Below are 14,813 nucleotides of genomic sequence, written 5' to 3'. Positions count from 1 at the left end.
CAAAGCAAGATAGGTATCATCAAAAGTATTGACCTTCAAAGCGCTTATTAAATCTGAAGGGATCACAGAAACAGGTTTTTTTGTTTTGGAACCAGTATATGAATTTAATTACCAAGGTTTTCCGAATTTCCATCATCTAATTTACCAGCTGGAGACTAGGGTCTAGTTAAAAAAGCTTTGCTTTCTAAAGTAAAGTCTTTTATGTGGAAGGTCTCACTTTCCCGTCATGTATTTTTCAAAAAAGAAAGCCACAAAGCAACATATTTGAAACACATATTTGCCATTGCAAAAAAAAAATGTTAATATAATTATTTGAGTAAAAAAAGAAAAGTTTCATTTTTTCAAATTGGTCAATCTTTAGTTTAGTGACATCTACCAGAAACCAACTACAGTACCGTCATTATTTGGGGACTATACATTGTTGCATTGAAGGGGGTTCATATTTTCTTTAATGAAAATATGTCTGCCAAACAATAAGATAGTTGTTTTGTTTATTTGGTGAAAAATCATCTTTGATGGAAGAAGCCTCCAAACCTCGATGGATCTTGCCACTGTACGCAACAAGAACGTTTCCTTTACTAAACAAAAATAAGCTATCTCCCAGACCCATTCTTTTTTTCTTCTTCTAATATTCAATGCCTGTCTTTCCTAATAATAATTGACATCCATCGTATTGCAGTAGTGGTGTCTGAATACATGGTTTCCTATATCCATGACTACTTAGTTACTAAATCCTGATGTCCTGTGGGTCTCTTACAAGAAAATCTCTGTTTTCATTTCCTCTAACAGGTGCAATATCACATTTCTTTTATTTAGCCCTATTCCGATCATTAACTTTCACTAACACCAGTTTTACTTTAGCCATACTTATCCACTAGTATTTCGAACAGCAATCTGATTGGAGGCAATCCTTGTTCAGTATATTTGTCCCAGATAGGCACAGTGCAGAACACAGCAATTTCAGCACGATGACTGATACTAAAAGTAAAGATTTTACAAACAGAGTGTTTCTCTCCAAACTATAGATTACAACTGATATACTTTAAATATTTACATACAATCTATTCACACCCCGAAGGACCTAAATAGGATAGGCCTGTCTAACGATGCGAGTTGGCTACGATGCTCCGCACTGGAAGCCACATTCATGCACCTGTCCTGGAACTGCCTGAAGGTGGCGGAATATTGGCGATCTGTATACAAAACGATAAGCACCATTACGCTAGACCCCCCGCCAGATTTTAAACTCAGACACACACCAATGATTAGTAGCGAAGCTATTGCTGCTGGCCAAGAACAGGGTGGAGATGCACTGGGGTCGCAAAACAGCACCATCCGTGAAGGCGTGGCTCGCCGATGTTTCCTACTGCCAAACGCAACTGACCACATACTGAGCACTCATTACCCCAGCAAATCGACCTCACAACATCTGGGACCCATTCACAACATATCTTGGCCAGCTTGAAAATGCTGAGGCAAACGCACTGGTCCCCACACACACCTGTAGTTAGACTAACCCTAAGACACCTCACAAAGGCAGGGGTATTATCTCAGGCAAACCCCAGGAAACACACTACCTGAACAACTATGAAAGCTGACCCCAACATAACAAGCTCCAACTAAACACAATGATGTAGTGTTTAACGCTGTACGTTGTGTTGCTGGTTGTACCTGTCAAAACTGCTGTCTTTAACCTGATATTACCAATCTGTCAAACAGTAACTTTCCCAAACAATGTATGCCCCTCTCTAGAAAAATGATTAAAGCTATTTAATTTTTTATATTAAGTTTAGATTTTACAGAGAAATGAAAGCAGCCATAGATACACATCAAAGATTACCTTTTAGGCCTTTCTTGCTTCTTGTTGCCTATAAAAGAAACACATTGTGATTATTGAAAAATGAAATGAAGGACTTCTTAATTACTTCTAGGTGCTTCAGCTGCTGCTGCTACAAGGATGGGAAACCACACATAATAGTGGGTTTTTAAAGGGCAGCTGATAGGGATCTTCAAGATTTTTAGTCTACCTTCGGAGGCTCATTATGAAACAAACCTACTGGAAATTTAATGAATGGTTTGAGTCAGTGCTCCAGATATTCTGATGTAAAAGATGGGAAATACATGGTGATAGTCTGCCAAATATAGCGATGTGCAATGGCTCAGCAATTGCTAGCAGAGAGTGTCAGGAACAATGTTTCTGCTATCTGTGGGGGGGAGGCATAACTCCTCTCACTGTCTTAGGGATGCAGTAACGGTCAATCAGCTGTGAGAGGGGGGAAATTCAGCAAAATTACCTAGAATGTCTAGACTCCAGATTCCTTTGTCCATTTATGTTCGCTTAGGGTGTAAAGGCCATCATTTCATTTAGGTTTCCTAGGCTATAAAGCCCACTGTTTCATTTAGTCATCGCACTTAGCCTAACGTATCATTGTGTAGCAGTAACACCACTCCTGCTGTCAGAGAGTCAGTGGGGACAGTCACATCTCTCACACTGTCAGAAGATGCAGCTATGCCTCAAGAGGTAGGAACCCTTATGTGCTGGGTTACTCTTGTACAGACTGACATTGATTTAATATACTAGTTTCCTATGTCTATCCTAGTAGCGAGAGAGGCTAAAGTGGAATTTAACATCGGGTCAGGTGCCAGGTGAAAGCACAGTTCACCTCATTCGATTTTGCAAGCCGCTCACCCAAACTACTGCTATCATTTGCTTACCATCTTTTACTCTTAGGAACTTCTGGCTCTCCCCATTACGAGTCACACCTCCAGTGTGTGTCCACAGGTGATATATGCTTGGGTCTCTTGTTGATTCTCTCTTCCACCAGTCATTCGGAAAATCACACCAGGTCTTCCCTGAAAAAAGAATGCAAAAGTGTTATTCTCTTTGCCAGAAAAATATGGTCATCAAAGTAGCAGGCTAACCTTTGGAACGTCTTCATACTTGAAAGTACAATATTCTAAATAAGGTACATTCAGTGCCACAGAGTGTTAGTCACTATGATACAACTAGAACCAATTCTGTCACAATCAGTACAAATCTTCAGCCCCAGTCACTATCAGAGCCAGTGACTCAAGCTACCACCAGTACTTGGGCCTTCATATACCTCGAGTGGCAATCCCCTCAGTAACCAACAGTGTCAGTACCCAAATCCCGATGTGTCAACATGCAGAATCGCATTAGTGTCAGTACACCATACCATTGATTTCAATGCCCAACCTCACCAACAGTGTCAATACCTTATTCTCAGTTTCAGTAGCCAGAGTCACTATCAATGACATTCTCTCAGTTACCATCACAGCCACCACCATCTCCAATCCCTCAGCTTTCATGTGCAACAGTGTTCTTAGTCACCATCAGAGCTCCAACCAAAATCTAGTGTTTGTGCCTTCCTTCTCTTTGGTTGCCCATAACCATTGGAATGAGTACCTGAACATCAGAGCCAATACACTCTACAGGATCCACTGGTCAAGAACAATATGATCACAAATATACTTATGGTAAAACCACATGCTGTTTAAAGCAGTGGTGCATACAATGCCATTTAAACCAGAATGAAAAACTGTCATTTGCAAGCATTAGGGAGTATTATTTTAATAAATATATCAATTTTGCTATAAAGTACTGATAATGTGGAAACACAATCACTTTAACATGTCCAATGGTCCTGTGAAGGCTTGCTTGCACATACTAAAACATGTATTACAATTATGGGATGGCACACATCAGAGTTTCAGTGCTCCATACTGAAGTATTATATTTACTAAACCAATCAAGTTCAAACGAGTTATTTTGCAAGAAGACTATCAATGTGGTAATCAAACCTCCTTTCTAGGTGTGTTTGTGAGGTACAATTCGTAGTGTAAGATGACAGCGAAGAATCTATTCTCAGTCAATAGCCGAGACTGGTTTCATCCCACAATGAGGCCATTTTTTAATGCTGCAATTCGTAAATGTACATAACAATACGTTTATGTTGAGGTCAGAATTATCTCTAACAGAGTAATATCTAATAAGACTAATTGGTTAAGAGTCTGTCAAGTGACTGCTGCAGAATACTGTAAATAGTAAGGATAGAGCTCATCTATCCAATTAAGTTAATATGGGAATAAAAAGAGAATAGAGTCTCTGCAATTATGGCTCTGTGTCGACTAGTTGGATGTATTTGGTGAAGTCAAAGCTTCCTGCTTCTGTGCCAGCAGTGGTCCTATCGGTCAGAAAACTCAGCTTTTGCAAACTTCCTACAAGGCCCACCTAGTGAAGAGACTGTCTATGGCGTACACTACATCTAGGCAGGGCAACCCCCACCCCAGAAGCAGGGTCTATGAATTCTGAATGGAGTTACATTTTGTTTGGAAACCATTGCTAACTGAGTACAGCCCTGATCTGAAGGGGGAACCACATGATTCCATGTCACTAGGACCACGTTTCTAATCTTGGTCTTTCATTTAACATATAAATGTACGCACTGGACTTTATTGTCATGAACATTTACTTTAACCTGCATCACTTACAAAACAAACAACTACTATGCCAATTACTAGATGTACTACAATACAAGTTTATTTTCCCCAAGTATGTTTTTATTGGTCAAAAGCGATTTCAACTGTGATTTACTAAAAGGGAGTAGGAAGACCAATATTCAGTTTTGGAGCATTCTCGCTCAGGTAGGCCCAACTTGTGTCAAGCAGTCAATGACCGAACTGCTTTAGATCTACGAGCATTGAATCACACAATTATCTGCCTTATCTGCCTCATGGGAATGAAACACACTCTTTAAAACAGTATGGCAATCTTTTTTTATTGAAAGGTATGCATTAAAAGAACAGTTGCACGTTTTAGAAATCACACTCAAAATCAGCGATTCCAACCAACACAAGGCAATTTTCCACAATAAGATATGGTGTAATTTAGTAAAGTCATCACAATGAGGGAGAGGATGTAGGGTGCAGGGCCTCTGTGTATGTATGTTGCCTATCCTGTGATTCTGCAATAAAAACGGTTTTAAAAAAAAAAAAATGAGGGAGAGGATGTAGCCTTATGGTTAGAGGAGTGGACCTCGAAGCTGGGGAACCTGGTTCCAGTCTCGGCAACCACGCTTAACATCCTGTGATTCTGGGAAAATCACTTAATCTCCCTGTTCCTAAAAAAACATAATGTGTCCATCTGTAACGAAATTGGTGCTCATGTAAAGCGCTCGGATACCTGATATCTTCGGGTCTAGTTCGCGCTATATAAAACTCTAAAAAAAAAATTAAAAAAACACACAATGCCATCTATCATTTCATTTCTGGGCTTATCCACCTCAGGTAAGGGTCAATGGCAATGCCTCGATAGTCCATCTAATCCCCCCAGACCTTTAAGTATTTATGCAGACATCCACTCACTTTGTAATTGGGTACTTTTAAGGCCCTGGACGGAACCATCCCTTTTGCCCAGTCTTCAGTGCTGGGCAGGTCTCAGTCTTGCGAATGATTGGCATTATCTTTTTTACTAGCAGTAAGCCAAGATGGATTAATGACAGTTTATTTCTGTTCCTGTTTCACTCACTGTTTGTGTAGTTACACCAGTTTGAGATAGTCAAATAGTTTGTCCTGTTACTCTCTTTAATTCATTACAAATTTAATTCCAGAAGATTGAGCCGAGGAGACTTGCAGACAGTATGGATAATGTCAGCTCTGTGTCCCCGCCGCATAGTCATCGAGGGAATGACACATATCCATAATTTAGATTTGTTGAAATACATTCGGTGAAAACACCAAAGTTCAATAATCCTCCCTTTGGGCCTTCCAAGCTTATTGTCATTCCCCGCCATCTAGGGAGCCCACGTCCTTTTCCCACGGCTCCCATAATTCCAGGACAGTGTCAGGAGAATAATGCACGGTGGATCGGTGTTAGGTAGATAGCTTACATTTCTCCATGTGACCCGATTGGTTTCCTCTCCAGTGGGCTAAACTCAAGATGTTCTGTCAGGTCCCTGTTAGGGGAGAAAGGTGTGTCTCAACTGCAGATATCTAAAAACAGGTTTTTGATTAGATAAAAGTTTCCCTAAAAGTCCTCAAATAAACATAGATTGGGGCTCTCAAAAACACCCCCAACTTTTCATACTACAATGCCATCCCATCCTTTAAAACCTTGCAATGAATTAACTTGACCAAGCCTTGCCCCCCGATCATAACAGACTCACCCAAGTTAGTCTACGAACCAGCCCATGTCTCACTGGGTGTCTCTCCATCCTTTCAGCATTGTAATCACTGCAGGGTTGGTTAGAGCCATGTGTGAGTACCCAACACATGGATAATGGGCAGGGTACATCGCACCACATGATCCATTTCTCAGTCTCATTGGCTGAGCGATGTGATTTCATTCATTAATGACTAACAACTGGGATGCTCAATAGTACACTTTTATGTCAGCTGCTCCAATTCCCCCATCGAGAGTTACAGAATTTGGTCAGAGAAATAAAGGGCATTTTGTTCTGCCAAGAAAGCTTTGCACCATAGTTATCAGGTGAGTGAATTATTCTCAAGGGATTTCATATGGGTAATTGGCAAATATGACCATTCTTGACTACAAGTTTGCATTTTTTTGGTTGTTTCAGGCCATTAACAAATATTAAATAATTTTAAGAAAGGAGAGCGACCACTTTCCTAAAATATTCAACCGGTCTAAATGAGGTACTGTGCATCAAAAGACACAGTGGCTGGGGGTCTTTGGCGGTTTTGCATAGTTGGTAAGAATTACATGAGACTACCAAGTAATAGGAGGTTGACCACAAAAAATATGAAATTGGTTGGAAACAACATCAGTTAAAGACTTGGTATCCTATCTAAGTGACAACAGCGAAAACATTTTGTTAGCAACAGCTTGGTCTGCCATGGCAAGGCAAAAAATTTGCTGGCACCATCAACTTGTCGGTGAAGAATTTTTCAACCAAACCCACATCAAAGAGCAACATGGGAAGCCAAAAGGGAACCTAATGAAATTCAGCAATAGATTAGATCAAAGCCCACATCATCAGTATCTCTTCAGATTAATGGCAAATACGTAACAAATCTCTTTATGATGCTTCTGAAGAGACTACCATGCTTTACAGAGCCTCATATGATTGGCAACCAGGGACAGAGTGATCATTAATAAGTGCAGAGCAGATAGTGCCACCACCCCCTGTGGTTTTTAAGCATGAATATCTCCCTCTTGTCAATATATTTAAATTTGTTATTCAATGTGTGCTTCAGAATTACGGACATACAAAACACTTGGCTTTGCTCTGTTCTGCACCCCTTACACAGAAATGGCCCTTGATCAGATCTCAAAAACTACAGAAAGATGGCTCTGATTGATGTAAATGCAAAATTATATGACTCTTTGAGAATGGAACACCTAAAGGGTTGGGTAAATGAAAGCCAACATGTTCCGTGGCAGTACTCCACTATGTGCATGCTGTAAAGATTTCCAAACTGCATTGGAGAGCATAAGTGAAATCTTCTAAGGAACAAGCTGCATCGATGGGCAATTCCAGAGATATTACTCCAAGGTCATGCAGTGTCTGTATCACGACAGCTGGGTTTGTGTCAAACTAGGGAAGGGTAATCAGATCTCTGAACCAATAAAAACAAGTAGATGCTTGAGGAAAAATTGTGTCAGCTTTCTTACCCTTCAATGTGCATGTTGCAGAGAGGTATTGCCCTTATGAATGACAAGCCATGGCCTCCAAGGCTGGGTGGGAAGCAGGTACCAATTGTACAATATGTTGACAGCACCATCCACTAGACAAGAGAGGTGGTGGCCTACAGGCCTACTTACTGCCCTGGAAGCCAGTTGTGACATCAACTTCCAGTAAGTGAATGTCCCTAAAATAAAAAAGTATTATTTGGTTTAAAAAATGCTTTAATGAGAAAGGACAGTAACTGAATATTCAAGGGACCTTTGAAACGAATACCTTGCCTTATAGCAATATGAGAAAGGTGGCCACCGTTTCCATTCAAACACTTTAAAGTCAAAATCAGCATTGTTCTTAGCTATGTTATCACGATTACCTAGTGAGATTACAGGTACTTCTTTTGTTCCCACTCTGGAAGTAAAAAGGGCAAACATTCTTTCTGCTTTATGCTACAGTAACAAAGATTTTCATGCTAGACTATCTTCTTGGGTTGACCTTGTCCAATGCAATCTATTCATGCAAATGTTCTGCCTCCCACAGTGGTCTGTTCAAGCGTACATTAGACTAGGGTTTGGACTGATAAAGCAACAATGAGCCACGATAGCTTCAATATTACGGTGTTGCTACAGGAATAAGTAAGCTCAATGTGGTTCATTAAAAGCTATTTTATAGGATTAGATAAATGCCCAACAATGTAAATCATAACAGGTCCGTCGAACCCTGAAAAATGCTTTAGATAATGTATGTAATACTTAATGGGGTATAGCTGTGTTCCTTAGAACCTGGGCTTTTAACAGTACAAATCATTAGTGGGTCTATTGGAATAAATTGATCATCATTTTCTTAGTTCATAGGGGGTTATCCAATCTCTCCTCATATACAATCAATGAAAATAGATTTATAAGAAACACACAAGCTTAAGAAAAAATAGAATATGCAATACTGTGGAAGCAATTTCGAAATAGGTCACCAACCAGACCATTTAGGCTAAGTGCACTGCGCACTGGTGAGACAAAAAAGTGCTCGTGCTGAGTGAAAAGTGTGTGATAATGTTTAAGAAAGAAATGATGGCATTTCTTTGTCTGTACAATCGTTTGTCAGGCCCAGCTGTACAATCCCTCAATGTCAATCTGAAGGTCAAGACAAGCAAATTCTTCTCCTTAAATTTCCACTCAGTCCTACAGTGAGGCCACATGTATATTCTGTTTTGACCCGTTGTGAGCATCTATGCCATGCCTTCTTCAGGGTGAAGGAATGAAAGCACCCTACTCAAGAAAGAGACAGAAAAATCAACACGTGTGTGTTTCCCTACTAAGGTGAAATTACTCACCTAATCACCTTGAGCTCTATTCTGAATTAAGGAATCCTTTAGTAGTGCCCTTCTAATCTCCAAGGCTTCCAATGATAGCCTATTGGCTCAATACGTCACGTGCAGACAGATACATTTGTGTATACACCACACATTTCAAAGTTGTATGTGCCTGCTGAAAGTTAAAACTTAAACACAAGCTGTACAGCAATAAGTTGATTATCTCCTATACAATACAGCTGGGAACCAACACTCACCCTGTCGCTTATCCTGAAATGTTGCTTAAACAATTTTGTGATGCCTTCAGAGGAATGACTGTCCACGTATTCATAGGATGTCCACAGTGTATGGTGAGTCGCAAATAACCTCTAACAAAAAAGAAACACAAAACTCCATTCACCATTCATTTTTTTTTTGAAAATATCTTTATTGTGCACCAGACAAAAGCAATCACATTTACATCCGGTATCCATGTGTCATCTGTGCATTTTACGATAAACAAAAACCAACAGGTCTACAATCTGATAACCAAGTGACAAAGATCCACCACCCCAGCAATGCGCCACTGCATTTCCAACATTGTCAATTAGTGTAAGCAAACGAGACTAGTAGCCTGCACCCTGAGTGGTTTGTCCTGCACCTACAGAGAGCAGAACAATACAATACTCAATATAGCCCTACCCCACAACCACCCCCCTCCCCCCAACCCCAAACTAACTAAAAACATTGGTGCCGTTTATCCATTCACCATTCATACCGATTCAAATACAAGACTCCGAGTACTAAGTCCCTATACTTAAAAATGTCAGCCATAATGATGAGAATCCATACTTATCAGCTTGACCCATCAACCAGTGCCTCCTGAAGTCATCCGAGGCACCACTAGTCACGCGCACATAAAAGACGCCAGCTCCACATTGCGTGCAAGCTCCACTGGGTACAGAATTTCCCCCCCAATATCTCACTAAAAATAGTTTTGGGAATGTAAAGACAAGACTACAGAACCAGACTGACATATAGGGAAATCTAGATTGCTCCCAAAAGACTGGTGCCTCTGAATGCAACAAGGGCTCACTAGAGTTAGTCACTTTCCAACTCTGCCAGACATGCCTGCAAGTCGACCACTACTCCAGGTCTAACTGCCTTCAAGTCCATCTGAGCAACATTACTTTTAAGTTTAATATACGGTTACCTTTTTGAATAAATAGAAATAATTTGGAGCTTGCACCTTTGCCACTGATGCAACATAGACACACAAATAATCACCGATTTACCATGATTTTCTAGTTAAAGGAAATAGAGACCAGGACATTAAAGTTAGGAGTATTTTTTAGGGCTGTTAAGATGTTACTTCACCAGCAATTTACAGTACTCTTTTGTCTCATACGTGCCTCAAAAGTGCATTAAGCCCCAGAAACTACTCGCATTACACTAGAAGAGTACACTTCTAGTCGACAGGGGGGCTTAGTGAGTTAAAAGCTAGCAGCTCACACAAGCTGTGACCTGCATGTTAGAGTTTGAATCCCAGCAAGGCCAACTTCACTTTGTGTCTTTCCAAAGACAGTAGAATGAGTACAATTAATTTGGTAAATAGTAACACTTTAATTTACAATGCTTAAATATGGCACAAACATCAGAATTAATTGCTATATAATAGATGTATTATTTGAAAAACACTTTCAACAAAGGGGTAAATCCCTTGTAGTTTTTTAATCTGGTTCTTGGGTGCACATATGTAGACCTTCATGACCAGTGATCTTGTGACCTCAACTCACTTTTAAGATTGCAGTACATGTATTATTATTGTTTTCTTAAGTATTTGCAATTGAGGATGCAATATTTAGATGACTAGAATCAAACATGAGGGCAATGTTTTTATTTTTTTGAACCAGGGTGACGACCCAAGGACTGAAGCCAGGAAAATTGAAGGGGCTTGCTGAAGTTGTCTAACAGCATGATTTTCTTTGGGATCATTGCATCCAAAAATAAAAGTGGTTTTGGTCACTTGCTGATGCTGCATCAGTAATCAACCTACAGCCAGAAGAAGGCCTGTTTATCTTCTGCCTACATATGTTACCATAGGCCAGAGGTCTCCAACCTTTTCTGTAGTGATAGCTACTTCTGCTCAAGGAAATTCTTCCAAAGCTACTAGCAAATTTTAGAACTGTAAAATAGTGACTACAGTACACTATTGTCACCTTAAGCAGGGCTATCAGCTGTTACAACCTAAGTATTCCAGGTGTGGTGACCACCAGAAATGCCTGGAAATAGTTCATCAATATAAAATGCTGCCACAGGACTTATGAAGTAACAATCAAATCTTGACATGCCCCACTGCACAAAGAACATAAGTACAGCAGTAGATCTCCCCAGCCTAGCTTGAATTATCATTCATTAGCTTCTGAAAATGTATCAAATACCACTTTCCACTGTGGGCAAACAAACTCAGTTTTCCAGAGGAAAACCCAGAGACCATATATCAGTCATGGCCATTATTATGCCAGGAACAGGTAAATGTAGGCCAGTCATGCTCCTAATATGTGAATGATGGCTGCCAGTATACCACAACTAAATCAAAAATAGTAAAAGATTACCATTATTATGCCATTGGCACTATTATGACAGGATCTAACCCAATTATGTCATAACACCCTTATGATGGGGCTAGCATACACATTTGGTGGTCCTGGACACCAGGCATTGCTTTCAAGAAGCAAAAGTGTTTATTATGGACGCAGATAAATGCTGATGAGCCTCTTAATTTTCTATGGTCTGGATCATGCCCTCTTCTACTCAGGTCTTGAGCTGATCATGCACCCAACTGACCCATTTTCACTCTGAATCCTGCAGTCCCACAATTTGGTGTGTCAGCACTGATTACTGCTCAGGATACTACTGCCATACTTCTTTTGTGGTCCACTGTTCACACAAATGTTGTGACTGATAAAGCGGGATCTACAACATGGTCAATCTCCTTGTGACTTAGTTATATTGAGATTGGATACAGAGTGTCAAGTGCCAGGCCCTATATGCCAATACAGTGTGTGTGTTTGAGTGTTAGTAGGAGTTACTGCTCTAGGTTTGTCTGGCTGTCACTCTAAAGATCGTAAGATGAGCAGTGCTGCCTTCTTTAATAGGCACCTACTCTATGAATTTGATACTGGGCTTGACTTCTCATGTGAGAGCTACTTTGAAGGTACTGGCGGGCAACCAGTAGCTCCCGAGCTACTCGTTGGAGACACCACCGTTTGATTGATTTTTTATTTATTTATTTATTTGAAAGGTTTTATATAGCGCTGGCTAGACCCGGGGGTATCAGAGCGCTCTACATGAGTATCAGACCATAGTTGCAGGTTACATCGTTACAAAGGTTACAAATTCTTAGAGCATAGCTACATAGTTACATGTTAAGTCGAGACAAACAATAAGGACATATACGTAAGGGAAAAAGCAGGCAAGGGGAGAGATTCAGGGGAGAGGGGGTAGGAGCAGGGGAAGTAGACAGAGAATGAAGGAGGGAAAGAGGAGGGGGAGGGTGACGGGGGTACAAGCCGGTCGACAAGTAATAGCTGCGTCCAAAGTCCAGTAAGCTGTGATCCCAGGGGAAGTGGTATCATTCCCCCATCTCCGTTGCGAGAGGCTCCCTTTACGTAGTGGACTCTCTCAGAGGGGTCTCTGAGACTCCAAGGCCTATCTACTGGATTCTTCTTCAAAAAGAGGAGAGGGAGTGCTTTGGCAAGAGGCGCCATACCATACCTCAACTGCGAGTGGCTCCCTTGGCGCTGTGGACTCTCAGAGGGATCCCTGAGACTCCAGAGTATAAATATAGGATATTTCCCCAACAAGGGGAGATGGAGTGATTAGTCAAAGGGCACAAGGGACAGGGGGCTAGGCGGCGTAGCAGGCAAGGGAAAAGAATCAGGTGAGAGGGAATAGGAGCAGGGGAAGTAGACAAAGAAAGAAAGAGGGAAAGCAGTGGGGGAGGGTGAGAGACAGAGCATGAGAGAGGAGGGGAAGGGTGAGGGGGGCACAGACCGGTAGACGAGTAAAAGCCACGTCCAAGATACGGTAAGCTGTGATCCCAGGGGAAGTGGTATCATTCCCACATCTCCACTGTGTGAGGCTCCCTTAACGCAGTTGACTCTCTCAGAGGGGTCTCTGAGACTCCAAGGCCTACCTACTGGATCCTTCCCCAACAAGGGGAGAGGGAGTGCATTGGCAAGGGGCGCCATACCAGGGATAAGGGAGGGAGTCAGCGAGTTGAAGAGTCCCACAAGGAAGAGATATAGAGAGCAGAAAAGGAAATGTATACGTTGTAGAGTCACTCAGGGGAGAGATGCAAACGGGAAAGCTCAGAATCACAAAATAGTAATATTAAGTACAAAGAACTACTACATATACTAGTGGTTAGAGTTGTAACTATGCAAATAGTAAATTCACTCAGGATTCCATTTACACAACGATTAGGCTAAAAATGATTGTATATTACTTATCTACAGAGTAAACAGAGAAATAAGACATCCAAGGGGGTAGAGAGAGGGAGGGGGGGAGAAAAGATAGACGATAGGAGAGACAGGGGCCTGGGGGGGGGGGGGGGGGGGGGGGGAGAAAGAGATAAGGCAGTTCAGCCGAGGAGCAATGTCTGAGGGTCGGCAGGATGAAGTCCAATGGACCGAGGGAAAGGACAAGAAACAACAAAATGGTGGCTCCATGTCGTGGGTATCGAAGGACAGCCATGATAGGAAAATCGGACGAGCATCGAAGTTCTTCGCATGTAGAGCAATCGCATAAGCACAAGGTCTGGTCACGCTTGAGATTCAGTACGCAGCTCCTCCAACCGAAATAGCCGATCTTCGGTGACCTTGCATGGTCGCCATACTAAGGCCAGGCACTGAACAACAATAGGACAACAGAAGGTTGCGAGTGTCCCCCGTTTCAGAATGCTCCATACAGTTGCTCAGAACGCAGCCACAACAAATGAACGTGCTCTTTTCTTGTATAAGATAGCAGACTCGAAGCCGGCAGGATAGTTCTCACAGCGAATACATCGTCGCCATTTTAGAGTCAGGCCATTTTAATTAAAGAATCGCCATGAATCTATGAATACATAATCGGAGGGTGTAGGTATTCAAACCGATGTGAGACAAGGCAATCCGAGTCTTAGATGGGCCGCTACGGAACTCCTATCAAGGAGATTCGCGATCCGCCATTTTGCGCCGTCAGTTCCCAGACACATCAAAGTTATTGTTAGCAATGTTGAGACTTACCGTCTCCGCCATCAAATTAAGCGCTGTCGCGCAGTGACAATCCCCAAGCAGGACTTGTAAAAATATTTCTTGCCGGCTCATGCTCCTAAAAAGGCCAGGACCAGGGAGAATATGGGGCTGCTGCACAGACCGGTGCGCTGGGGGCTCCTGGGATCACAATGTGGACCTCGATGTTGCCGTGGTCTAATGGTGCATGGGGGCTCACCTCAGTGCTTCCGACAAGTGCAGCAGCGGACCAGAGCATCCCGCAGCGCAGATCACAGTTGGATCCAGTGGTATCGCAGCTCCAATCCTACGGTCTCCGGGCTCAAACGTTTTCTTCTTAGGTGCTAATACGATCACATGTCTGAACTTATAGTGATCACCCCAGGTTATAGTGATCACCCCAGGTTACACATCCGCCCCAAATTTGCCATGCTCTCTCGACCAGGACGTGGCTGTGTTCGGTTACTAACCCGACGCATAGACTTTGCACCCTCGCCTCACTCACCGTCAGCCCGGTGCCCAGCACGATCACGTCGTACTCCTCAGTCATGGTTGTAGAGTATGAAGGCACATCCCCCACAGTTGATTAGT

General features: G+C 42.0%; 1 protein-coding gene across 4 annotated transcripts in view; it reads right to left on the bottom strand.

Moving 5' to 3' along the window:
* The window catches only part of FBF1 (Fas binding factor 1), a 612,463-nt gene that overhangs the window by 571,586 nt on the left and 26,064 nt on the right, over positions 1 to 14,813 (bottom strand). For 2 of the 4 annotated variants that reach the window (XM_085616957.1, XM_085616961.1), the window contains exons 2-5: positions 9,228 to 9,338; positions 7,655 to 7,851; positions 2,716 to 2,853; positions 1,841 to 1,868 (exon numbers count right to left, since the gene is read on the bottom strand). In XM_085616957.1, coding sequence (XP_085473083.1) covers positions 1,841 to 1,868; positions 2,716 to 2,718 — 31 coding nt within the window. In that variant the 5' untranslated portion in view covers positions 2,719 to 2,853; positions 7,655 to 7,851; positions 9,228 to 9,338. Of the gene's footprint in view, positions 1 to 1,840; positions 1,869 to 2,715; positions 2,854 to 5,909; positions 5,976 to 7,654; positions 7,852 to 9,227; positions 9,339 to 14,813 lie in introns of those variants that run through there. The other 2 variants (XM_085616960.1, XM_085616959.1) reach the window with 2 other exon arrangements.

The sequence above is a fragment of the Triturus cristatus genome, chromosome 7 (assembly GCF_964204655.1).
Source record: "Triturus cristatus chromosome 7, aTriCri1.1, whole genome shotgun sequence".
Classification (NCBI taxonomy): Eukaryota; Metazoa; Chordata; class Amphibia; order Caudata; family Salamandridae; genus Triturus; species Triturus cristatus.
The sequence above is the reverse complement of the archived record's forward strand: the minus strand, read 5'-3'. Positions and strand labels throughout refer to the sequence as shown.